General features: G+C 37.7%; 2 protein-coding genes across 11 annotated transcripts in view; one reads left to right on the top strand and one right to left on the bottom strand.

The window, feature by feature from the left end:
- ANKS1B (ankyrin repeat and sterile alpha motif domain containing 1B) overlaps positions 1-2,601 on the top strand; it is a 624,779-nt gene extending 622,178 nt beyond the window's left edge. For 5 of the 10 annotated variants that reach the window (XM_038756218.1, XM_038756216.1, XM_038756217.1 and 2 more), the window contains one exon: positions 739-2,601. In XM_038756218.1, the coding sequence (XP_038612146.1) occupies positions 739-849 (111 nt within the window). In that variant the 3' untranslated portion in view covers positions 850-2,601. The remainder of the gene's footprint in view (positions 1-738) is intronic. The other 5 variants (XM_038756224.1, XM_038756221.1, XM_038756220.1 and 2 more) reach the window with 2 other exon arrangements.
- Positions 2,602-10,557: 7,956 nt separating this feature from the next.
- Positions 10,558-27,112, bottom strand: part of APAF1 (apoptotic peptidase activating factor 1) — a 49,690-nt gene continuing 33,135 nt past the window's right edge. Inside the window, exons 16-26 of the mRNA XM_038756288.1 lie at positions 25,999-26,157; positions 24,015-24,143; positions 23,089-23,214; positions 21,405-21,524; positions 19,917-20,042; positions 19,036-19,161; positions 16,372-16,491; positions 15,866-15,991; positions 14,837-14,962; positions 13,070-13,213; positions 10,558-11,357 (exon numbers count right to left, since the gene is read on the bottom strand). Of these exons, the coding sequence (XP_038612216.1) occupies positions 11,211-11,357; positions 13,070-13,213; positions 14,837-14,962; positions 15,866-15,991; positions 16,372-16,491; positions 19,036-19,161; positions 19,917-20,042; positions 21,405-21,524; positions 23,089-23,214; positions 24,015-24,143; positions 25,999-26,157 (1,449 nt within the window). The 3' untranslated portion in view covers positions 10,558-11,210. The remainder of the gene's footprint in view (positions 11,358-13,069; positions 13,214-14,836; positions 14,963-15,865; positions 15,992-16,371; positions 16,492-19,035; positions 19,162-19,916; positions 20,043-21,404; positions 21,525-23,088; positions 23,215-24,014; positions 24,144-25,998; positions 26,158-27,112) is intronic.

Below are 27,112 nucleotides of genomic sequence, written 5' to 3'. Positions count from 1 at the left end.
ATTGTTGGTGGCCCCAAAATAGAGGGTCAAATCACCCCCTGCAGAATGCACATAGAGTCCTATGATTTCTCTGTCCATGCGGGACATGATAATATATGTCAAACCAAAAAGATTGGAGAGCAGGCTATCACCGTCCCATCCTCTCACTGTCCCTCGTCTTGGTGTGCTCTTGTTTGAGAATTTAGTGCTAGATCAAGATAACATTGACAATCTTGGAAGTGGTGTCTTGAGTTTCATTAATTGGAACCAGCTCACTGAGGCCTGCTGGAAAAAGGTGTCTCCCACCTCCTCTGCAGTTTTTGCCTTTCAAATTGGAAGTAAAGCGCATGGAGAGAGAGAAGCTTGCAGCCCTTATGCAAAGTAAAGGCTGAAGGGGATCATTTAAGCAGATGAAAGGTGAACCAGTCAAAATGCCTGAGGTCCTAACTCATGTTCATTTTTTCCATATGTGGGAAACTTCATAATGTTTTTTCCTGAGGAATGTATCGTTTTGTCTTAATTCCCGAATTTCACTGAGGTCTTCCCTTCTGGTGAAGAGGATTATAAATCCCGTTGATATGAACCAGCAAGACCTGCAGCCCCGAAAGTCATCATCATCAATCATATTTATTGAGCGCATACTGTGTGCAGAGCACTGTACTAAGCGCTTGGACTGTACTGTGCTAAGTCACGTTAGGGTTATAGGTACACTCTGTGTCTACTGTGAAATTTACATATATTTGTGTATTTTTTTTAAAGCAGATAGATCCATCTGAACAAAAGACTCTTGCCAATCTACCGTGGATTGTAGAACCAGGACAAGAAGCAAAAAGAGGGATTAATACCAAGTATGAAACTACAATTTTCTGATCCGAAAGAGACATTTTGTCCTTGTTGTGCCTTGCACTCCAAGCAGTTACAGCACAGCCTTTCCTTTCCGGCACCAGTCGAGGGGAAGGCTGAACTGTTAGCGTGGCCTTGTCACTCACAAAAGGCTGCCGGCCATTTCTGCTGATGTTCTTCCTGCAGCAATGACAGAAGAATGCTAACCGAGACTTTCCAGTTGCAATCTATAAGAGGAGCAAGCTGAGAGTTTCTTTTCCCAAATCAGTATTTATTGTGACTCTGCCACAGTGCTTTCTTTGGTTTCTTATTTTAGGGTTCTAGTTTTTTAAAGGGTCACCAAATGCTCTCTCTAAGAGTTTAAAAATTGGGGTTTATTTTTAAATTTGGGGCAGTTTCTAAATCAGCTCAGACCAGAATTGCTCAATACAGTATTTATGAAGCCACTGAACTCCTGAAACATTACATAGTGTTGTTTATTGGGAAAGGGCAAAAATCACCCTCAATTTGCCAAATTTAGTTTCTATCTTTGCAGATTTTATATATAATCAATATTGTCATGGTTGCCTATACAAAAAGAGCCTTTCTTCAAGGGACAGAGTCAACATTTAAGAATGAGAAAAAGAGGAATTCATTATGCACAGAAAATGTCTTGTATTAAATATTTTTATTAAAAGAATGTTGCATTAATGCATTGATGAGGAAACTGGGTTAGTTGTGAAGAATGTCTGCCTTTTATTTTAAATTACTGACTCCACTGCTACCACTTGGCAAATCTCAGCAGTCACAGCAACAATGTTCTAGATGCTTCATGGAGCAGGAGAAACAAAAAAGCAGGCTAGTCATTGCACTCGAGATTTCACATTTAAACAGTTAAATGTTGCTATAGCCATGAATCCTGCAAATACTTTCAGATCTCATCAGTGTTTTAAAAAACACTTTCACAACCTAAGGACTTTGCTGTAAAAATTTCTGTCACAGAAACCTTGTTCGAGGGAAGTGTTAATAAAAGCTCTATTGCAAAAATTTTTCTAAGAAAAAGAAAAACCAAAAAAAAGCCAAAAAGAAGAAATTCCAAAGTAATAAAACTCTTTTCTTGAAAGAAAAACTTAAAGCATTTGCTTACTATTTGATTAAATAAAATTTACTTACATTTTCTTTAAGGTATTTTAATTTTTTTTAATGTCTCTGTGAAGTATTTGTATGACACCATAATGTATATTTATGTAGAACTGAATTATACAACCAGTACCAATATCACTATAGAAGAAAATGGCATTTTAATGTATATTGTTCTAACCGGTCATATTGTGAATCATTTTGAAGTTCATTATAGAGATACTGATGAATTGTGTAGTTGTCTTAATTTTTTTTAATTACTATTATTTTAAATCTAACCAAGCCTATCAGTTATAATCTTCAGTGGGTGAATTCCAAAGATGGATAACTGAACTTTGTTTCCAACTGATAAATATATATGGTTTAGATGAACCTGAATATAGCTCTGAGTGATGAAAACTTTTAATACAATATTAAATTACTTGAACTGAAGAATTCCTTGTATATATTTTGCCCATTCACTGTTGATATGTATGTAGGTAACTGATGGTAAAAATAACGTTGAAAAAGGGTACCAAATGGAAATTGTATAGGAGCAAAGTAAATAGTAGCCTCACTGCAGCAAAAACATATTTGTAAATATGCTTGGGCTTCCAGTTATAAATTTTGTAATTTTGTCATTATTTATAACCTATAAAAGCACACAAAATAAAAAGGAGTTGTACAGTCACTGATGCTTGGCATCATTCTGTGAGCACTGTCCAGACCAGCTCAGGAGCAGTGCCCACTGTGAAGGAAGATTTTCAGTTTTTTAACATGTTTTCCGTGAGATCTTTTCCATTTTCAGTCACATTACATTGCAGTAGAAATGGCCACAGCTGCTGGCATTGGGATCAATAAACTAAATTGGCCCTAATTTTAATCAAAAGGGCAAAGGAATCAAAATAAGTGAAAAGACTGTTACTTGGTTTGTTCTATCCTACCGGGGCCAGGTGAGTTTTCGGGGGCAATGCCTATTTTGCAACAAAATTATCATTAAGCGTTGTAACTAAATCTTTTCTTATGTATATAGCAAGTAGGCTTTGAGGTCTTTGGCTTTTCGTAAAGCAGGAACATGTCTTGCCTATACAACGCTGGTCAATTAGCTTTCACCCTCCCCTCCAAACGTTTCTGTTCCGGGGATTTAGCTGGAGCTAACTCTTGCCCCAGGAAGTCCAGAGAGCATCCATTTATCTTTCCTCAGACTTCTCCTAGAACGAAGATATTGCAACGTTCAGATTTCCCTTCTTGGGACCCGATATCCTAAATCTATTGCGGAATTATAAATTTTTCTCATTTAGGATCTGCTGACCTTTTGAAAACCCTACAGACGGTGTGTCCTCAGCATGCTTTCAATAGAGGCCCGCAGGGTGGAAAGTCAAGAGTCCGTTGGCCGTCGGATATAGACCTTGCACTCTCAGAAGCCAGTGACAAGAAGCTTCCAAATCCTTGTGAATTGGCAAGTGAAGTCCCAGAGCTACCAGACCCACACAGCTCCAGTAGGTGAGGGATTGACGTGGGGAGGGGGAGACAAGTCTTTAAGTCCAACCCAATTCACTAACGGTTTCACTCTTTATTTTTAATGCCAAACTTCACTCTTACTGCTAATAGGAATAATTCTTGACTCAGAATGAAGTTTACTTTTAATGGTTTACTATTTGGAGCTCAGTTTTAAGTGTTTATGATGGTTTATGTAAAAGAGATAAGCACCCCAATAGTATTTGCTTCGTCCCATTTTAATGTCTGTGGGTAAGGAATCTGATTCATAGATGAATACTTTGAGTGTATAATTGTAGGAGATTCAGCCTCAATTTCACATTGCGTAGAAAGTGTTGGAACATTTTATTTTTTCTGAGGGTTATCTGGTAGGTAACATCCTTATGAATCATCGGTACCTTAGCAATGGTGTGCTAATAGGTCATGGAAAAGCTCTCCTCTTCTATGAGTCAAATTGTTCTGTAGATTTTTCCATTGGAGTACGCATACATTTTGTTCAGATGAGCCCCATTTTCCCGTGTTTTGGTGGTTGAGCCGGGTTAGCACTGCAGGATGATGTGAAGCAAATGTGTTGCAAGCACAAGCCCCATCCCTATACTCTCACCTCTGCCCTCAAACCTACACACCTTTTGAGGAGCGGGTAAATGAAGCTCAACATTTATATGGGGTGAAAGGGGATTGAATGTACTGGGAGTAAAAGAAAGGTGAATATCTGATCAAAAAAAAAAGCTATAATCAGGTCTGCCTTTCCTTTGGATAATAATAATAATAATAGCATTTATTAAGTGCTTACTATGTGCAAAGCACTGTTCTAAGCACTGGTGTGTTTACAAGGTGATCAGGTTGTCCCATGGGGAGCTCACAGTCTTAATCCCCATTTTACAGATGAGGTAACTGAGGCACAGAGAAGTTAAGTGACTTGCCCAAAGTCACACAGCTGACAATTGGCAGAGCCGGGATTCGAACCCATGAACTCTGACTCCAAAGCCCGTGCTCTTTCCACTGAGCCACGCTGCTTCATAAGATTGTTCAGGAATACCATTTTTAATTACATGTCCTTAAACTGGGATAATGAAACTAAGCCAGCTTGTACTGCTGCTATTTACCTTCTACCCCTCTCCATCTAAAACAGTTCTGTACTCTTGTAGTGTCCCCATTCCATAATCTAAGCAAACCTAGAAATCCGCCTGAAGCAAACATCCGTAAATCCAGATTCTTGTGGAAACCAGGCAACGGAGAAGGAAAGAAGCAGGGTTTATTCAATTTTGGTTTGATTCTTCTCCAGACCCCTATCTAATATTATTTTGCGCCTCAAGACCATTAGCTTATGCCTATTTGCTGGGCTGATTTCAACCTGTATGTACCTGTAGTCACTTAAACTGCGAAAGCCGATGGGATGAGATAGGACAGTGGGGAAGGACAGAGTCACCCCTTCAAAATACTTTCCAATTCTAAAGTCTGACACATCTACTCAGAAAAACTTGGGCCTAAATAGAGCCCAACATAACGAACATAATGAAAACCCACCAAATCCCATTATCACTGAAGCTTTTTATCCTAGTTCATGGGAGGTGGGAAGTACAGTTTTGTGAGTTCCAGAGAACATAATTTGAGAGACCACAAATCTAGAGGGGTATTTATCATCTTTTTTTCCAATGAGCATGTTAAATGAAGCTGAATTTTTGTTCTGTGAATTGATTTATTAATAGAAGTGTTTAGCCCAAGAAGCACAAAGAGGGGTCTTGTGGGCTTCAACTGAGAGTGAACAGTCATTGGATTTTTTTTTCCAGTGGAAAATATGTATTTGACTCCACAATAAGTGGTTGTTAAAAATCTGTCCATGGCACCAAGCAGGGTTGCCCCAAGGAGAACAGATATTTATGCAACCATGCCCAACTTGTAGTTCCCAAGCGCTTAGTACAGTGCTCTGCACACAGTAAGCGCTCAATAAATGCGATTGATGATCATGATGCCCCATTACACCCAGTGTTAACATGTCAGTGAGATTCACAAATGGGATTTCAGGATTTTCCCCCTGAACCATCTCATCCAACTGGTACCCTGAGTTATGGGGGAGTCGGTGAGCTCAGGTTAGATCCAGATTGCAGTCAGGGTATGGGGGCAGGTTTCTGCAGAGGCTGTAGTTACTTCTACTATTGTACTGTTTTTCCTCAGTGCAAAAAAAAGCAGAGTTATGACAAGAAACGTTTAACTAAATCTCCAGTCTTAGACCCGTATAGAGTCCAAAACAACATAACTGAAAAGCTTTAAATTTGCAACTTCGATGGCAGGTGTGTATAGGCAGGATCCTCTCCCTCCTCAACTTTACCTTTCCAGGAGCCATTTGGGAGTCAAACACAAAGATGTGTCCTCTCTTCTAAGAAAAATAAAATAAAATAAAAATCCCCTAAGCCCCAGGTGGGCAGACTTTAAATTAAAGGATTCCTTGCTAACTTGAAGCAGAAAAAAAGTAATGCTTGCAAAAGCCTATTTTCACTGGTTGAAAGCAAGGCTTAATTATCTGGGCTGTTAAGAAACACTCCGGATTTTGAATTTGCTTTTTGTTCTTACACAGACATTTGTTTTTCCCTATGTGGCATATCAGAAATGTCAGAAGTAAAATGAATCCGGTATTCTTTAAGCCTGTCTTAGAGACAATGTCTTCTTTGTTCTGGAGTATGTGTAGTAGCAATAAGCAAATATTAAAATAAGGGTAGATATTCTGAATTTTCCATATAATATGATTGTGGTATTCATTAAGGGCTTATACTGTGTACCAAAATACTAGAAATTCAGGTTGGACACAGTCCCTGTCTCACATGAGGCTCACAGTTCTTAGAATGGAAGACAGCTCAGAAACACATGGCAGAAAAATAGAAAAATGGTTTAGAGTAATATATACTGTACAAGCAATTTAATTCCATCCTAAAGGTTTCTAAACTTTAGTCAAGCATCCCAACAATTGTTCCCTGTCTAAAGCAATGTTTACAAGCAACCAGTGCTAGTTCATAACTGACTGTAAGGTTTTCAGCCAGGGCAGATGCTTCCCAAAGAAGCCAGATGAACTGATTTCACCCCTTAGCAGAGGGCATTTGCTTGTCTGAAAAAGAGTGAAATGTTCAAAGCTTTAAAAAGATAGTGCTGGGCGAGAAATAAAATTGCTCTGCAATTACTGGGGAAACCTGTTTCTAATTAATGAGAACTAACCAGTATCTTGGGCCATATCCATCTACTCTAGGAGCAAAGACAATGACAATTTCCGTAGCTGTAGTACAAAAACAGAATGCCAGGTAAGGTAACTTTTTTGATGCCTTTAACGTCTTTTCCTTCCATTATTTGTTATTCAATTTCTGCTTAAAAGGCCAGACCTCACGCCAGTGACTGCTCTTATAGGGCCCACTTCTTCTAAACCCCATGATAATGAAACCTTGATTTTGAGAATTCGTGTCCAATCCCACGCGCAGCTCTCCGAGCCGTTTCTTCCAACCCCATGATATCTCTACCCAAGCAGGCACCCTTTGTCCGATGACACTGTCCTTAATTCCCTGACATTCTGGCAGAACTGGATATAGTTATCTCCTGCTCTTTAAACTGTAGGTTTGATTGAGGTCACATTAGCAATTTAGCAAGCAAGCAAGCAGTATCACCCAGGAGGTGATATTGGCTTTGTATCTGGTGAGGGTGAATAGAGGAGGAGCCTGGCTGGAGGAAAAAAAACCCTCAAATTCCAAGCTTTAATGGCTTTTTACTGTGTTTTATACAGCCCGTGCCTAACTTTTTATTCTTCTTGTGGGTTGTGGATGAATGCAAGCAGAGTCCCAGAACACCCTTCATGAATCTCAATTAGAGCTCTGTATGCCACTTGGCCCTGAGACATAGGGGGAAAAAATGCTTTCTTAAATTTCTGCAAACAGAGCAGAATCACTTTGCTCTGAAAGGTATTTATTTGGCAGTTGCTACAGCCCTGCAGTCACTCAGATTCCAGCCCTCACTGAGAAATAAGAACCAATACAATGTTGAGGGTTATCAACCAGCTACTGGGCCATGAGCCAGCTGCCTTCTATTACGTTATTTTCTCGTACTATTAAAGCAGAGCAACAGTCAAGCTTCTCCTGGGCACATATATAATATTTAACATCTATCACACTTAGAATTTTTTTTCCAAATCAAATCAAACCACCCAAAGCAGCTTGTGGGGGGGAGTTGAAAAATGAATGGATGAAAAAGACCTTTATTTTTTTTCCCGTAAGGCAGTATCCTCACCCATCATTTTGTCTGCAGTTCTTTGCCCTTCAAACGGGACCTCTTTTACTCTGGTTACTTGAAAATGTTTCTGCATGCTATTTGGCATTTTTATGATTTGAACCACCTGATCTTTTTCCTGTTGAATAATTTAATTTCAAAGCAGTAGGAATTAAAGTGTTAAAGTAGTTTTGGGTTTGGGTTTTTTTTTTGGATTTTTGGTTGGTTGGTTTTTTTTTTTCAAAGACCACTAAGTGACTTTGCTTACAGGGCAAGTGCAGTTACAAGCCAGCTTGTTTTTGAACCCATTTCTGAAAATAATCCCACTCTTCACTGCGGTCCTGGGAGCAGTGCATTAACTCATAACCAGCAAGCAAAGGTTGATTTTGAGATCTATAAAAATTTCAGGAATTCCTCTTTCCTTCTTTTACCCAAACAGCTAAACTGTTTGACTCTGCCCGTTTTCTCATCTGCTGAACGCTTTGGGTATTTCAAGCCAAAATACCAGGATTTAATGTCTTTGCTTAGACTAGAATCATAGATGCCTGAAGAACTGTTTATTTCCTTTTATACATTTTGTCCTGGGTGAGCTTGGATTAAAAGGCAGATGTGGATTCACTTCTGTTGAATAAGTACAATTCCCAGGTCTTTTGCTGCCTTTGAGGAAAATGACTTACTGCAGTTCACTATAAATACTTATACAATCATTAAAGTAGAAATAAAGATACCACAATTTCTTCTGTGTGGACATTTCCTAACAAGGCAGAGAAAGTTACTTTCATCAAAGTCCTGTCTCTAAAGAAAGATGCTTAACGGTCCATTATCTCAGGCTGTGCCCTTTTTACACGTCTGAATCAGGTGTTCCTCTCATGGGGCTGAAACTGCAGAATGCCTCCAAGCAGTATTTTTGTTTTACTACTTTAAGCTTTATTAACTGCCAGAGAGAGCCCTGTTTCTACAGAACAGAAAAATATCAGTCCCCAACTTCCATTTTAGCACTTGTGTGCCTCCTAAGCATAAAACTTTATAATCTTACTTCTAATTTATTCTAGTGTCTGATTCCTGCTAGATTGTAAACTCCTTGAGCACAGTGATTTTTACCTACTAATTCTGTTGTAGTATTCTCTCAAGTAAGTGCATGGTGCAGTGCTCTGCACACAGCTGTAGTTCCTCAACCAATACTATTGACTGGTGGACTGACATGAGGAATCTTGAATTTAGTCTTCATTAACACACGAATTACAAGCAGATACTTTCTCTAAAAGGTAAGTAAATTATAGTAAATTCACACATTTATGGACTAAAATGCTTTGGGGATAGTTCTAAAAAAAAGATTTCATGCCATTATAATGAAGCATTCTATCCAGCTTTTATCTTTAGAATGAGAAATACATTAATAATAATAATTATGGCATTTATTAAGCGCTTACTATGCACAAAGAACTGTTTTAAGCGCTGGGGAGGTTACGAGGCGATCAGGTTGTCCCACAGTCTTAATCCTCATTTTACAGATGAGGGAATTGAGGCGCAGAGAAGTTGTGACTTGCCCAAAGTCACACAGCTAAGTGGCAGAGGCAGGATTAAGACCCCTGACTCCCAAGCCCGGGGTTTCCACTGAGCCATACTAGAAAAATCAAAACTCTAATGAATTTATAAAAATTACAAAAAATAAAATTGGTCCATTATCCATTGGGAGTTGGATTCTCTGTTTATATAAGAACTCTTGAAAAATACAGGCATAGCTTAAGATTATAACTCAATTATAGTCCTTGAAAATATTGTGTAGAGTTGTGTCATTGTGCAAGTTTGTGTAATTTATTGGGTTCCATTTAGTACCAGCTCCTATATGATGGTCAAGGACTACAAGTAAGTAAACATGATATCCTGAATCCATCCTTCTTCCTTCTGTTCCCATTGACTATCACCACCACCACCCACCCCAAGGCTTTGGCTAGGAAGGGAAAGGTAGTGGACGACAGTGATGTCTGGTGTTACACTGGTTATGGGCAGGAAATGTGTTTACTTGTTATAGTGTATTCTCCCAAGCGCTTAGTACAGTGCTCTTCTCACAGTAAGTGCTCAATAAATATGATTGACTGACCGATTAGTTTAAAATAAAACACCTGGGGAGAAAAGAGAGGCATGACAGTTTGAGGAACAGAGAAAGGAGAGGAGAATTGACTTACTGGCTGTGACTGCGTGTATCACTGAGGCAGGGCTTATGTATGCTGGAACACTTCAGAAAATAGCACAGGTTTTATGTATTGTGGAGTGGTTGTAACCAGGAGTACTACTTGTACCCTGGAAGAAATATATCTAGTAATAACTAATGTTTACTTGTATGTAAGCCCTGTAATTAATAATTGATAGCAATAATTATATTGCAATCCATAATAATTGGTTAATAATCAGTAACGCTGAGCCCTCTGGCTCCATGGACGTTTCAATTATCTAGGCAGATGCATTTTTCCCAGTTGGAGCACGAAAAGAGGACGGGTCTCATGGTGGCAAAAATATCCAAAGTGACCAGTGAGGCAAACTTTGGCCTTAAGAGGAAAGTGACAGACTAAAGAAGGGAAGGAGGGCACTTTGATTTCTGAATGACACAAAATATTCTGGACAAGGTAAAGAACTGGGAAAACATACCTTCCCTTCAGTGTAGACAAACGTGCATTAATTACATGTACGTAAAAATGAGTCATCGGATTGTAGATTCTTAGAAACAAATTTTATTTTAAAAAGCTGTCAAAAAATCAAACCTAATAAATTATACAAATAACTTTCAACAGATACATGGTGAGAGCTGCAGAATAAAAAAACAAGCTTGTTCAAAGTAAAGGTTGTGCATGTGGGAATGTTTAACACCTGTCCCTCAGATGTCTTCTACAATTAAAAAGCCTTTTTCTTTGGCCCTGCATTTTGCAAATTCCTATCACTTGAAGCATTTCTCTTAGATGTGACTGATGAGACTCTCAAGATGAGTATTCCTTTATACAGAAACAGCAACATGTACTACCCCTTCCATTTCCAAAACTGGTGTTCACTACAAAATTCTTTAAATTTAGCTACCATGATTTTAATGCAAATTGAGAATGCAGTGCTGATGGTTGTATTTCTACAGCACACTGAGGTTTATGATGACCCTGCACTGTATGGATGAGGTAAGCTACTGAAAATTTCTAACTGATTAAAAAGTCTGAGGCTCACACTGAACACCAGCAATTTAGGACCCAAAGAACACTTGATGCCAAGACTGCAACGGTAAGAGTCGAACAGCAACAGCAAACCAAAACATGAATTTTATGCATTACATTATTTCAACTTAACGTGAATTCATCTCTAAGACCAGGTTTAACAGTCCAGCAAGCTACAGATTTTCATTTGCAAGTAAAGAATAGTCAAGAAAAACAAAATTAAATGGATATTCATTTGGGGGGAAAAGCTACATAAGTATTCATCAGTGAATGAAATACTGTAGAGGGTATCACAGCTTTACAAAATTTGAAATATGGACTTGGGAATGGCAATATAAAAAAGGATCTTACATCATTTCATTCCAACATTTGTAGAACATATAAAATGCCAAGATTATCAACAGTAACATAAGATTTGAAATTAGGAGATACAAATATTGTCTTGAGATTGGTTCCATTTGTGTAAAAGGTCTGTAAGGATTCTCCTGTGTCCATATTCCACCACTGTGAAGATAAAATGGGTAGTCTCAGAACGAGCTTAGTATTTAGCACAAAGAATACAAAATAATAGCTCTTCATTCCCACTGTCACCCTAAACCCACCACTCTTGACCAAATATATTTCATTATTAGTGAAAGCTTTTAATTACACCAAGTTCCCTCTCCCTACTCTTCAGCCACCTGAATGGATTTCCCAGTTTGTTTGCTTCAGCAGGCACCCCTTTGGGCCACTGTGAGACCTGGTGAACAACTTCGGTTGTGTCCTTGCCCTTTTATAATTTTGATAACTTCAACCACATCCAATATCTACCTTCACCTTTTCAGATAGAGAAGTCTTAATCTTCTCGAAAATGCAAATTTTTGCTGACCAGTAAAAGGCAAGTTGGAAGGCAAGGGTGCGTATTATATATAATCACACTTCGCCTTAATTCTTCCTTGCACAGGAACCATGTCAAGGAGACAAAATAAGAGCTTGGAACAACAGTTCTACAACAGTCCACGGGTGAGATTTGATTTACCTTTTCCCAAAAAGCCCTCCTATTAACATGCCCTCAAGATACATGGTCACATTCTCTGTTGTAATTTATTTATTTATATTGTCTATCTCTCCCTCTAGACTGTAAGTTTGTTGTGGGCAGGGAGTTTATTATTACTCTCCCAAGCACTTACTACAGTGCTCTGCACATAGTAAGTGCTCAATAAGTCCAATTGACCATGAACGTACATAAAAATTTCACGATAGCTGCAGCTATACTAACACACAAATGTGGGTTTAGGTGTATGTAGTAACGCATCGACGTATACTTTGAGATTTATATTCAATTTTAATTTCAATCAATTGTATTTATTAAGCGCTTACTGTGTGCAGAGCACTGTACTAAGCACTTGGGAAGTACAAGTTGGCAACATATAGAGGCGGTCCCTACCCAACAGTGGGCTCACAGTCTAAAAGGTGGAGACAGAGAACAAAACCAAACATACTAACAAAATAAAATAAATAGAATAGATATGTACAAGTTAAATAAATAAATAAATTTATTTGTAAATTTATTTATTTAAATAAATATATATTTATTTATATGTATAAATTAATAAATAAATTTATTTAAATAAAATTTCACATTGTGTGACAACCTAGGTGAGCTCTCATCTACTTTGTACCAACTTTACCTTACTGATAATTTATGCTGTCTGTGTACAGAAATAAATAGGCCCAAATACCCCTTTTTTTGTGTACATTATAACAGCCGTTCCTTTTATTTTTAATTTGCCCAGTGCTTTAGGATATGCACATTACCAGTTCTGTGTAAATTCAATTTGCACTCTATTGCAATAAGTTCAAGTCTATTTTTCATCTAATACTAAAATAAAATAACCTTCATAACATTTACCCTAAAATATTCAAAATGCCACTGGGTGTTAAGCTCTTCCTGCTCCAGATATAAGTGTAATGGCAGTATAGTTCTTTGTCCCAAACTGTTCAAAGCATTTTAAAGATATAATCACCTGTCTTGCCAACGTTGAAGCACACCAGCTATATTAATACATTATTAGTTCTAACATCCCCACTGTACTACTTGAGGCTTGGAGGAATCAAATGACTTGGTCACGTAACACTGCAGTGCTTGGCACACAGTAAGCACTTAAATACCGTTATTATTGTAGAGTTATCCTTCAATTGTTCCACTTTCTGCTGGACCTAACCAGGTGCTTTACCTTAAGGAATCCTCCAGCCGACACCAGGATTTTGCTATCGGAGGAAAAGCAGAGGTCAGTCACCCAACCACCATGAGTGGATGCCTCACTCACTGGCCCGGGAGCACACAGGTGGAGGATCTCGCCTTTTGAGACATCCCATATCTAAAATAAAGTCATATGCAATGCATTAAACTGCTGTCCAAAGTTGGTCTTTAGAGGTGTTTCAGCCTTCTAGCTGCTTTTGGAAACCTAGGGATTTTAGAGTTTTGGAATTGGGACAATCCACAAACACTGTATTGTCTTTTTTAAAAAGACAAGATTTCTTTCCCCACTACCAACTTTTTTTATAAAATAACATTAAAACAACAATGGAACCCTAAAGTTAGAGAAATAAAATCACTCATTAATGGAAGATTTACAAACCAGTAAAAAGAGGACAGCAAGAAACAAAATACTTTTCCCAATCCCAATAAAAATCATGGCAAAGAAAATGAGTAACAGTAGTCATCAGTCCCAATTAATGGTCATGTATAAATGTATTCTAATTGGCAATAAGGACAGCACTATCTCTTAAACATAAATCAATCAATCGTATTTATTGAGCGCTTACTATCTGCAGAGCACTGTACTAAGCACTTGGGAAGTACAAATAGGCAACACACAGAGACAGTCCCTACCCAACAGTGGGCTCATAGTCTAAAAGGGGGAGACAGAGAACAAAACCAAACATACTAACAAAATAAATAGAATAGATATGTTCCCATATCTATTCCATATCTATTCTATTCCCTATTCTATTCTACTGTACTACTTGAAGCTTGGAGGAATCAAATGACTTGGTCACATAACATTGCAGTGCTTGGCACACAGTAAGCACTTACTTCAGATTTTTGAATGTGAATGAATTTTTATCTAATATTTTTCCTCATTTCTACATTTTAATCCCTAGCAATTTAATTTTTCAGGATCTACTATCATATCCTATGACCAAGCCTAAAATATGGTATAATAATCTAATACACGTAGGGGACCATTTTACAGAGGCGAAATAGGAGGTCTTTGCCCCTCAAAGGAGAAACTAATTTAAAAATTTGGAATTTTCAAAGTAGTTTTTATTTTACCACAAGCCCATTGCTTTAAAAGCACATGAAATCGAAATATGTTGCTGTGAAGGAAAATCAGCCTTAATACTCACCAAAAAAACACTTGGAACGGTCTCTGGGCATGGATTTTTGGGTTTAGCAGGGAGATGGAGGGCATTCTGATCACATTCCCCTGCCTGCCATTAAAACAGCCTCCTCTACTGCAATTCCACACCCAGAACCAAACGCTTTCCTCCCTACCCATTTTTGAAATTGAAATTCACCAGATTTCAAGTCTAATTCTAATTGCCACAAAATATATGTTCACTTCAGAGTTGCAAAGACATAAAACAAGGTAGGAAGTAGTATTAGCAAGTTTTAGTTCTGCACATGGTGTTTTGCTACAGTACTGTTTTTTCTGGTAGCACTTACTGTTAACGGTAATGTAACGTTAATGTTAGTACTGCACAGCAAAGCTAAAGAACCTTAAGGGTGCTCTGTCATCTTTAAATTTCAGGGACTGAGTTAAATCCTCAAAAATAGCTGTTTTTTCTCTCTGCAGCTCATAATACCAAACAAGGAATAACTTTAGGGCCATTAAAACACAATCAAGTCAGCAACAGGCTCCAAAGCATTGCGAACTTCTTTCTATTACCAAACGACTGTGTTTTTAAAATGTTCTGAAAGTGTAAAAATGCTGTACCCTTATTTCTCCGTTGTCATCTCCAGTTGCCAGTAATGAATTGTCATCAGAAAAGGCAGAACATCTCACACAGCCTTCGTGGCCTCTCAGTTCATGAAGAAGAGATGAGTTCTCAAAACTCCAAATCTGGAAATATATTGTAACTCCAATTATTTACAAATTATCCTCCCTATTTTACAAACAATTCATCACCATTCTTTATCAGGAACCAATATAAACAGATCCCATGAAAATCAGCATTAAAATGCCCTTTCATCAATAACCCAAAGAACCAATTATAAATATATATGCCAATAAATTCCATTAATAGTAATATAATTTTGATTATGTGCAGGATACTAGACTAGGGAGAATATTTTAAGAGACAGACACAGGAGTTTATAATCTAATGCTTCCATAAATCACAAAGGCTATGGGATATTGACTCCGTAAGGGCAGTGCTAATACATACTGCCGGTTAGTTTTTATTGAAGACTCAAGAAGGTAAATGGGTGGTAGGGGAAAGTTTGGGATGTGTTAGATGGTACATTTATAACCATGAGGATGAATGTCAAAGAGGGCCCCCATCAACTGTTCCTCCAAGTATCCTGTTAAAATGATCATGGTGATACTAATAATAATCATAAAAATAATTACAGTATTTACGTGCCAAGCACTGTATTAAGTGCTGGGGTAGACAACAAGATAATTCTTGTCTACTGTCTCTGTCCCAAACAGGTGCTGAAGATGTTTTTTAAAATTCAAGGTCTTTTGCCTGAACTTTAAATATTGTAACACATCAGGAAATCTACTCTTGCCTCAAGAACTCAGTAAGCACAGTAATAAAAATTACAATCAAGACCCAAAATATGATACAAAGAGACATGGGATATCCTGTTAGCATGAATATCCTAGGTCACAATGTAAAGGTTTTCACAAATAGTATCTGATAGAAAAGTAACCAGTAGATAGAACTTCACTGGCGAGACAATTTGGACTCAGCACCAATGCCACAATATAAACAGTACAGTTTATGTTTTACTGACCCACCTTGGCAGTTTTGTCGGCAGAGGTAGATGAAAACTTTGTGGTATCCGGTGAAATATTGCAAGACAGAACTGCACCTTGATGACAGAAAAAGTCTTTTTCTACTTTCCCAGTCAGAATGTTCCAAACCTCAAATAAATTGAATACAGATTTAATTTTGTATAAGATTGTTTTAAATATCAAACAAATTTAGGGGGACCAGAATTCTAGCAATAAAACCTTACAGCTTAGTGGTGGCGATTCCAATAGTTGTGATTGATGCAAATAGGTTATGCAACAACAGATTTAGCAAAATAATACCTCTGATCTTTCCTTTAATATAAGTATCAAATAGAAATAATAAATATTTGCTTCAGGTAAATGGAATATAAGAACATTCGTTTACCACCCAGGCTTTCAAGTTTATTGCCTACTCCACTCTGCCTGCAATCCAGCTGCCTCAGACTAAAGGTACAAGAGTTCAATATGATTATAAAGAACAATTTTAACAAGTTTGTACTGCACTGTACCTTAACTGTTCCATCAAAGGACCAGGAAAATAATCTTGAATTCTGCAAAAGCCTAAAATCCTTCACTGATTCTTGGTGTGCTTGAAGAAACACATATTCTTCTGTCTGCCAGATCCACACCTATGTCAAAGGAATATGTTTCTGTTAACTAGAATACTCCACACCTTGCCTTTTTCTTTTCCTAAACACATCTGAAGCATACATAGCAAAATTCTAAATTTGGGATGTCAACAGAATTACCCACACTTCCAGATGGAGAGATTGAACCCCTTAATGGACTTGGCCATGGTCAAAATTGGTTTTCCTTCCACTACACAAAACTCATTTTATAAATCAATAGTATTTATTGAACGCTTACGGTGTTGATTTTTGAGAGCAAACTGAATTACAGTGCTCTCCAAACTTCAGAGGAAAGCTATGAGAAGCTGGTAGGCTCACCATCTAAGAAAGTTTCCCACGGGATGCATCCAAGAAAGTCGACAAGCAATAATATGGCCAAGTCAATGTCATAGCACCCACCCCCGGCCCCTTTATTTAATAGTTTCCCCGAATACCACCGTCTTCTGTACCACTTCATCTGAGTTCTGAAGCATAACCCCTGTGCCAAAATTCACTAAACAGAGTTCTCATAGGATCTAAGACAGTGTTTCTCCTTTATCTCCTGGTATAAGAAACCATGAAATGGGTCCAGGTAAAGGAGTAAAAAGGAAGCTAAAGTGTATTAGTCTGTACCCTGTTGGGGCACCTTTAAAGCTAAAGTTTGAGATCATGTTTTTCCCTCACAAACAAAGCTCCACAATACAGGCTTTCTGGTTCCACTCCTCCCTGTTTTGTCCCAACAGAGTACAAGACTACTAAGACTTCCAACAAATCAATTGGTTAATATTTCTGTACTGATAATGTACTCCTTTGCATTATCCATTAAACAAAGATGTCACAGAATTATTTCATTTTGATTCAGGAAGAAAAATATTCTTTGACATTTTAGTCGTTTTGGAAATGACTATTACTTGAGTTTTGTGAGCAGTATGCCCTAAAGTAATTATTCAGAATTGCCTATAAAGAGAAAATAAGACTTTGTAAACCACAAAAAATTTTGGAAAATACAAGTTTCCTTTTCTAAACATTTACGTTAACATTCCTGAAAGTACCTGCAGTTGATAAAAGCACTGGCTCTGCCAATCGTTTGCTCTGTGACTTTGCTTACATCATTTAACTTTTCTGTGCCTCAGTTTCCTCAACTGTAAAATGTTCTCCCTCCCACTTGGACCGCGAACTCTGGGCACGACAAGGGGACTGTGTATAATTTAATTAATCTGTACCTACCCCAGCACTTAGTTTGTCACATAGTAAGTGATCAACAAATATAAAAAAAAATTAGTATGACCAAAAAACTTATAAAATAAAAGTGGTGCAGGACTGCCTAGCTTTGATAATACCTGGTGAAATTCAGGACTGATGGGAAAGTAATTACATTTATAAATAATATAAATACATTGTATTTTGTCACCATCATCAGTATTTGAGTGCTTACTGTGTGTAAAGCATGGTAGTAAGCACTTGGGAGAGCACAACAGAATTGGTAGACATGTTCCTCACCCACAGTGAGCTTATTTTAACATAATACATTGAATTTTATTCCTGTTTTCAAGTGCTCAGAAGATGGATTAATACTTTTTCACTGTTTAAAGAGTGTACTGGCATTACACAAGAAGCTAATTGTATATGTTAAAAGTACATTATTGCTGCTAAAATTTTGGTGGATACTAAGATTAAGCAGTTATAATTATTTATCTATATAACAGTAATAAACGACTAATATAGCTACACAAGCACAGTGAGAGCAAAGGACAGGTGACGAAAGCCATGATAAGTGTACACTGCAAAAGTCAAAATGGTGCTCAGAAAAAAAAAAATCATGGATGTTCAAAACCTTAATTGCAAAAACTGCAGAAACAGATAAAAACAATAAAAAGATGAATGTACCCTATCCCATAATTCTAAAGATTAGCCAAAGGCAATTTTATTTGCTGACCCCTGCCAAGGGACCCAGAAATTCAGATTGGTCATAAAAGTTCATGATTTCATTTTCTCTCAAACAAGCTAAATACATTAGCCCTACATGATTTCATCAATTTTGTTGTTATTTGTAGTTTTGTTTCATTTGTTTCAAAGGCATTTTGAAAAGGAGCAGTCTTCTGAGCCTCCTGTTATCACAAGGTCAGGGGCGGGGGGAGATAAGTCCAGCTCTAGGCTGAATCAAAACAGAATTATCGTAAAAGTCACCCTATATAAAGCTCCATAATAGGTGACCTTTTAAAAAGTTTTTCTAGGAGCAAGTTTGAAATGTTCTGAATTAACATCCTAAAAAGTATATGTTTATCTGAAGTGTTAGTCATCCCCCTCACCCCCACCAGTTTTTAACACCTTCAATTAAAATGAATGGATTACATAAAAAGTTCAGCCTTTAAGCTCTCTCCATTTTATTCATTAGGAGGAAATTTCTAAGGATTTTTTTTTCCAGCTGTCACTGCTGTTAAGAAAAATCAATGACACAGTGACACTCTTTAACACAACCTCCTTATGGACCAAAAATACGATTCACCCAACAGTAATCTTGGTATTCTTATATCAAGAAATTTAAAGAGAAAGTCTCTCTCTTACCTGAATGACAGGGTCATCAGAGCTTGAAATAACAGTCTTGCCATCTGATGTAAATCGGCAGTGTTGGACAGGTTTCTTATGCTTAATCTTGGACTTGAACATTCTTCCATTTGGGAGTTCCAAAATCTAAGAAACCCAAATATGATTAACACCACAGGTGATGCAGATAAAAAACAAAATTACTGCCAACACTCTACCCTAATATTTCAAACCACAAGCTCCCTTTAGCAAACACACACTAGCAGGTACCAGTAGGGAGTAGAAACTGGTGGTCCTGGGAATTAAAGCCTTCTACAGGTCATCACGAGGCAGCAGATCAGGCAACTCTATGGTAATCGATGATAATCCAAGATAAATTTACTGACAGTTTGATAGAAAGATACATTCTCTCCCATCCACCACCCAGGCATTTTATTTGAAAGAATGCCCAGAAATGTGTTAGATAGTAAGAACAGTAATAATGGTGCTCTAAGCGCTTAGTACAGTGCTCTGCACATAGTAAGCACTCAATAAATACGATTGATGATGATAATAATGGTATTTATTAAGTGCTTACTAAAAGCCAAGCACTGTTCTAAGCACTGGGATAGATACAAAGATAATCAGGTTGTCCCACGTGGGGCTCAATCTTAATCCCCATTTTACAGGTAAGGTAACAGGTACAGAGAAGTTAACTGGCTTGCCCAAGGTCACACAGCAGACAGGTGGCACAGCCGGGATTAGAACCCACACCCTCTGACTCCCAAACCTATGCTCTTTCCACTGAACCACGCTGCTTCTCTTAAATCACAAAGGCATTTTTCCCTAGCAAAACAAATTACCTATGACACCAAAGAAGTGAAAAGTCATAGGCATTCTGCTAGCCAGGGTGGGGCTATTACCTTAACAGTTCCATCTTCTTCTCCAAAAGCTACAGATACAAGAGTCGGACTTAGACAACAGCAACAAATGAGAGATTCCTGAGCTTCAGTCAAATAATCCGTTTGACCAGTTTTTCCATTTATTAGCTTAAAAAAAAACAAACATAACAGTTTAAGGCAGAGAGGCAGGTTGTGATGGTCTGAAAAAGGTTTTCAGTTGAAAACCTAATAAATCACTAATTGTGGATGACCAGAACTTCCTTGGAAAGCTATGAAATTCTATCAGGGACATAACTCCCACATTATGGGAGAACTGAAGGATATACTCATCATGACTGCACTTCCAGTTATAAAATTAAATACTGTTTTATTAAAGCATCATTATAAGCCTACATTATGCCTGTAGTTTTCTAATGAAGACTGATTTAGCAAACACCTTTTCTTTCATCTTTAAAAGCTGCCCTTATTAGAAAGGAAAGTTGTCAACAGTGTGATTCACTTAAATGTATCTTTTTCTAAGTTCACCCCTCTTCTAAATCCTTGAAAAAATGAACCAGTAGATATTATTTTAGGTGACTTGGAGCCATAAAACTCTCGTATAGAATCCTGCAAGGCACAATACAGTCTAGCTGAAATGATTGAAACAAAATTAGAATTAGAAGATTCTATTCTCAGGTTCACCTATATGTTACTCTGAGACAGTCATATCCCCAACCTGTCTCCAGCTTCCACTTTATACACCAGTATTATCCACCCTCTCTCTCCCTGAGGGAGAATGAAACACACTGAACATATTGGAAACAAGCACAATGTCAATATTAGTTTGTACAAGGAACCTGAACCAGGATTGAGCCAGGGGAACTTGAACCAGGGAAAGAGTTAGCACTTTAAGTAGTAATATAAACTCATTCAGGCCACTTATGCCCTCACTGAGGTAGCAATTTACTACATGGTACCCCACCTTCTCACCATTTCTAACATCCCCAGAGAGTTAAAATCAAACATGATCCAGTGCCGGTCTAAAGAGCTGGGCCAGCATTAAATCAGAGCAATCACTTCTGAAATAAGTTCAGGCAGACTCGCTGCTCCTTTATGATCCTGGGACCACGATGGAGTTTTAGGCCTGAAGGTGAAACCAGTCAAACTGGCCCTGGCCTTACTTCTATTGGGATCTACCCCATAGGAGAAATGGCTTTGCTCAAGTAGAGTTATCCCTTGTGCTGCTAAGAAATGTGGCTTTGAAATTTCCAAAGTCACTTCCAAATTAGCCCAGGCTCACCATACTTGGATTTAGCTCCATTTCAAAAGGTCCAAGCAAAGATTTCTGATCAGTGCACTGCTCAATGAATTGAATGAAATCCTGGGTACAATGGGGCTTGGCAGTATCCGGCTAGCCTCAGAGCAAAATGAGGAACAAAGAATAGCTAAATCCATAAATGACAAAATTATCCAGAGATTTTTTTTTTCCATAGTTTCCCCATTTCCTTACTTCAAAAAAAATGCACTCACTTGCAGACGTCTTAGGGTGTCAACGGCAAGAACCATCACTTCATTGTCCCGGAATACAACATCTATTTCTTGCTTTAACATTACAGCTGAATTCTTGCACACTTTACTTGTATCCCAAACCTGGGTTAAAAAAATTAAAGGTGTTTGTATTACCAGCTAAGATAAGCCACTGGATTGCTCTACAAATCTGAATTGTTTGCTCTTTAATAAGGGTAAAGAGATCATATCTTTCATATGATCTCTCAGTTAAGCATTTCCAGGGAATCAAAAATAGAATTTGAAGTTAGAATTGAAAGTTGAAAGTACCCTCTTAGACGTTCATGTAAGCTAGCCTACACATAAAGAGAAGGGAGAGGAGAATCTTGCTAAAAGTTGTAGGAAACTCACTCCTTATGACTCCCTCCCTGAGGAAAGGGTAATTGGATTATGTACTAGATACTTAGCTGATGCCTTCAACTGGAACACAGGCAACCACAGGGACAAATTGTAAGAGAGGAGGAAGCTGGTTAAGTGGGAGAAGATATTTCTCAGCCACAATTTCTCAGGAGTTAAGAAGCAATCCTAGAGGGGCAGGGTGCAGGACTAAGGTTAGCATCAAGCAATTAGGATTCCAAAACCCCAGAGGCGCCTACCCCCTGCATGAATGAAACTATCAGCAGCAGTTCTACCCTAGCATCTGAAAATCCGAAAGGAAGGAAGGGGGAAAATCTAAAGCCTGGGATTCCCTGAGGAGGAGGAGGAGGAGGAAGCTTAAAAGAAAGTGAGAAAGTAGAAGAGGAAAGGGAAAGGTGTTTTGGACTGGAATCGTTCCATGTATTAATCTAATTACCTCAAAAATAATTTTAATTCATCGATATCAATCAATGGTATTTATTGAGCATTTACTGTGTGCAGAGCAATGAACTCAGTGCTTGGGAAAATACAATAGAGCTGATAGACACGATCCCTGCCTACTGCTGGGAGGAACTTATAGTCTATGGTGATACAACATTATTGTATTTTAATTTATATTTTATTTGCTAAAACATTTTTATAAAAATCCATTAGAGCTCTAACCTATGTAACTGCTTGTAGTAGGGGTTTGGATAGCTCCTGGGGGCCCACACTTTCCTGGGAAGCTAAGAGAGAGGGGGATGGCTGGCTGGACTTTGAATGATCCTCCTGCTGTTTGGGGTTACTTACTTGAGGGCCAGTTGGGGAACACTTGGGGTGACTCCCAAATTCCCACCCATTCCCAAAAAGAAAAGTGAGGTGTGGGTGTGGGGGGAGAAATAATACTGCAGACATTACTGGGAGTCTGGTCCCTCCTAATTGAATCCTGGAGCTATATCAGATGATATGAAAGGATAAAGACACCCCAGTCCATCACAACCAACTGAACTCTGGCCAAAACCAAAGAAAGTCTGATGGAGAAATAAACAAGAATACCAGTAACTTGTTTAAATAAAGTACATTTACAGTACTGATGAATTCTTAACCGTACTGGCCACTGAAATTTCTAATTCTAGTTCAGTCTTATCCTCATTTTCAAAGCTTAGTCAAGAACAAAGCGAAATCTAGTTGCAATTCAGCTACCATAGAAACTACTTAACACAGTAAGTTAACACCTCTAATCAATTCCCCAAATGGCAGAAAATGAGTTACTGTACCATTAGAAAATTCCTAAAAATAAAAATTTTCTCACCCTAATTGTCTGGTCATCAGACGATGTCAAAAATGAAGATCCATCAGGAGAAAATGTCACACAATGGACCCAGCTTAGGTGTCCTCTACAGTCAGCTACTTTAAGACAAGTATCTGTATTCCATAACTAGGACAAACACCAAAAATATAATAACCAGCATTACCACTTCCACCTTTCAAAAATTCAAGGAATCAACACAAAAGAATACAAAGCACAAAGTCAATGTCTTTACCCAAGTAGTTGCCTAAAGCCCACAGTTCCATTTATACTTATTGTTGGGCTGTCAGTCTGTTCTCAATTTGGTGCGACTTAGGCCTCAATTTCTAATTTTATAAAATATTCACTTTAGCCACAGTGGGCCTGAAAGCATGAAATATTATAGTAACCCATATATGATGGCAGGTACACCAGTCATATACTTGATTAGACTGTCCGATATTGGTACTTAATCTAGGGAGTTTCGATTAGATCCTTTCCTGAAATTCCTTTCTCAGATTGTTTCCTGATTTGCTTGGGAACCTTAGCTTAATACTAACAAAATACCCCTCAACAAAAATCATCAGAAATGATCTACAGGGAGAGGGATGGCCCCAGCTTCCTCTTTCAGTTGTTCCAGTGGCCAGTGAGGGCCCTGAAGGTATATCACAAATTTGATTTTATTTAACGAATGTCAAGTTCACTTGGAAAAGTTGTACTACTAATGCCAGGTGAATCAGTCCATTACTTAAAAAGATTAGAGTTTTAAATAGTCATTAGATGTTAAGACAATCCAATTTCCTTATTTTTCCAACATTCAAAACAATAATTTATTAGTTAGCACATTCTCCATTATTTTAGCAATGAGTATACATTCTCTCCAGTTAACATGTGTTGGCCCCATCTCTTATGCCAAAGGATAACAAAATTTATTGAATTTGACTACTTACTTCCACACAGTAATGTGACAAAGCTACTAATGCCAAGTGATTGCAGGAATAGAAGTCACAGTATTGTACAGTGCTGTGATGGCTTGTTCGGATTTCTGCTGACAGGCCACTAGTTCTAACATCAAAAAGCTGTGGATTTATGGTATAGATAAAAACCAATGCACAAAGGTTAAAACTTTTGAGTTTAAACAAAAACAGAACCTAGATCATAAATACACACCTGCATTATATTAAATACAAATTTGTACTGACTGGTAGCTAATTTCTTTTTAGTAGTTGCTATTAGAACCCAGAAAAGCAAACAACTTTAAAATACATTGTTTATGCAACTCCTTATATAATATTCTGTAAAAATAATAAGCCAACTCCTTATGAAATGTCCCATAAAAATAATAAGCCCTCTTATTCCAATACCTAAGTTAATACCTGGTGGAGTTATCCTGATGGAGTAGTAATAATAATGATGATAATAATAAATAGGCACTTGAGGAGACCACTATTCACTGTAACAATTTATGAAGACTACCCAGGAGAAGATAATGTGTCTGCCAAAGCCTGTTACTACAAGAGAGTAACAAGATATTGGAAGAATGTTCCATCTTATTTGGGCGAACATATCTTAAGAACCTCATAATAAAAGAAAATTCCTATTGATTTGATCATGCTACCTACTAGAAAGAAAGTTGGATTACAGGGAGAAGTTGTTTATAATCACATTATGACCTGTGCTTATGTTTGATAGAAACCACACAGCAGGAGCTCACTCATCAACTTAGGTATAGCAGATAGGAATAAAGACAAATTAACTCTTCAAAGGAATCGTGCCTGATATGCTTAAAATAACATCTGATCTTGAAATGCTCTACCCTAGGTGATCTTTGCTTATCATAAATACATTTACCTCCCCTTGCTACAACAAGGTTCCATTAAGCACTATCATGACAAAGTGCACAACAGTATAGTACAGTGAATGGCACATAGTAAGCACTTAAATATTATTATTATTATTATTATTATTATTATTACTGTAAGTATGTATGGAACTAATCGGGGTGGACTAGCCACAAACCTAGAAGACCCCTGAAAATGATTAGGACAGGTCAGGCAGAGAAGGCAAATGATACCAAATGAGAAGTTCCACAGAACAGGTGACGGGGTTTTAAATTAGTTTTTGAAAGTGGTAAGAGATGAAACTTGGCACTTCCTGCAAAGGTTGTACCAATTATCTGGGCTAGAAGAAAGGCCGGACCATAGGAGTGGGCTAGTCCAAAGGGAAGAAGTAGGAGGAAATACAAATGGATGTGTAGCCAAAGGAGATGATAAACAGCACTTTGAAAGTAAAATAGAGGAGCTTTATTTAATTCAAGATGGAAAGTGAGGAAAATTCAGTGTACAGATTTAAGAAGCAGGAGAACACTGTGTACTGTTCCAAATTCACCTTCCACTCAATTTCCCTTAAACACGTCTTTTAATATCTTCAAATACACTCTGCAACAGTAGTTTTCCCATTCTTTGATGCACATAAGGTTAAAGGAAATTAATTTAGTGCCAAGAAAAGTATTCATTTTTTTTGTCCCAAACTAAAACATCTTACATGTCAGAGCATGGTACTAGCTGATATATAGCTACTATAAAACTACCAATGATCCTTCAGAAAAATTTTACATTTGTTTCTATAGACAACTCAATATTTAATTTTTCTCCCACTCCAAGAACCTCAACTCCTCTAAAGAAGGTAAAAGGCATGTTTCTCCAAGTTATGTAGCTTCCAAGGACATTATAAAAAAACGGTGTTTAGTCCAGCTGTCGATATACTCTTTGATGACTTCAATATTCATAGACAGATCCAGGAAACACTATATGAAGTAGAGCATCATGGTAATCAAAAAAGTCTCAGTTACGTTAAATATTTTTCCTCTCAACACTATATACTATTAAAAATGTATGGACTAGCAAAAATGATCACTTTAAAAGCAGTACTTACAAAAATCATGTTTTTGGCTGCCACCATTATTGTAGCACCATCAGCTGACCATGAACAACATTTCACCAAAACTTCCACATCTTCCTGATGTTCTGAATTTTGAAAAAACTGACTCACATCGATGCTCTTCCACTCATTTGCTGAAGCCACTTCCCAAAGCTTTAACAAAAAATACAGGCAAAATTATCATTGTGTCAAACCTCAAGAATTATCCCAAGTCATCCCACCCAACTACATACATTAATGAATTATTATATTTTCAAGTGAAATCTTTAGTATCCACTTCCAGACAGAGCACAAAAATCAAAACAAAGAAACCTCTGAATTTTTAAAGCCTGTTGCCTCCTCTTCGTGCTACACCAGGATGTGTTGGGGGAACAGGAGTGGAATTCCGATTTGTGGGTCAGCGAGCCCGCTGCCTATTAAGACTACTGAGGCCTTCCAGCAGCACTGTTTCCTCAAATACACCTGTGGACACTGTCTAGGGAGACCAGTCTCCCCTACCTTTTATGGACTCTTCAAAGCTGCAACAGCTCCAGAAAAGCAGGAATCCAAAACAGTATCTGACGAAGTGACAAAGGAAGCCTTATGGCCTCAAATATGCAGAAACTGGCCAAAGCTTCACATTTTATTTCCCTTCTAGCCTTTCCTCTCTCATCCAGTCAAGTAGGTACCCCAGCTGTTTGGGTGAAGAGTAATCTATATATCCGGTTACAAACCTTCCCTCTCTCAACCGTGGCCAATTTATTAAAAATGAAAAATAGGTGTTGGTGTCTCAAAAACCAAAAATGCATAAAGCTTGCAATAGGTAACATTCATTGTTATCCCAGCTGTCAACACCTAGAGTATCAAGAGTTCCTAAATGCAGAATACGAGGCTGGATGAACCACAGTTCTGGCCCCAAATTGGCGATTCTTTATCTCAGAATCTCAGGCTTATTACAGTACTTGGCACATAGTAAGCATTCAAATACCACAAGTATTTATTATTATTATTATTATTAATGCAAGAGCAAAGACAGCCTATGTGTCTAAATGTGTAAAAAAGATTATACAATTAGTGAACGCATACGGTTCTAAATTATTCCTGGATATTTACTGAAGGACCATTAAGA

This window comes from Tachyglossus aculeatus, chromosome 14 (assembly GCF_015852505.1).
Source record: "Tachyglossus aculeatus isolate mTacAcu1 chromosome 14, mTacAcu1.pri, whole genome shotgun sequence".
NCBI lineage: Eukaryota > Metazoa > Chordata > Mammalia > Monotremata > Tachyglossidae > Tachyglossus > Tachyglossus aculeatus.
This window is presented reverse-complemented; position numbering and strand designations above follow the sequence as displayed.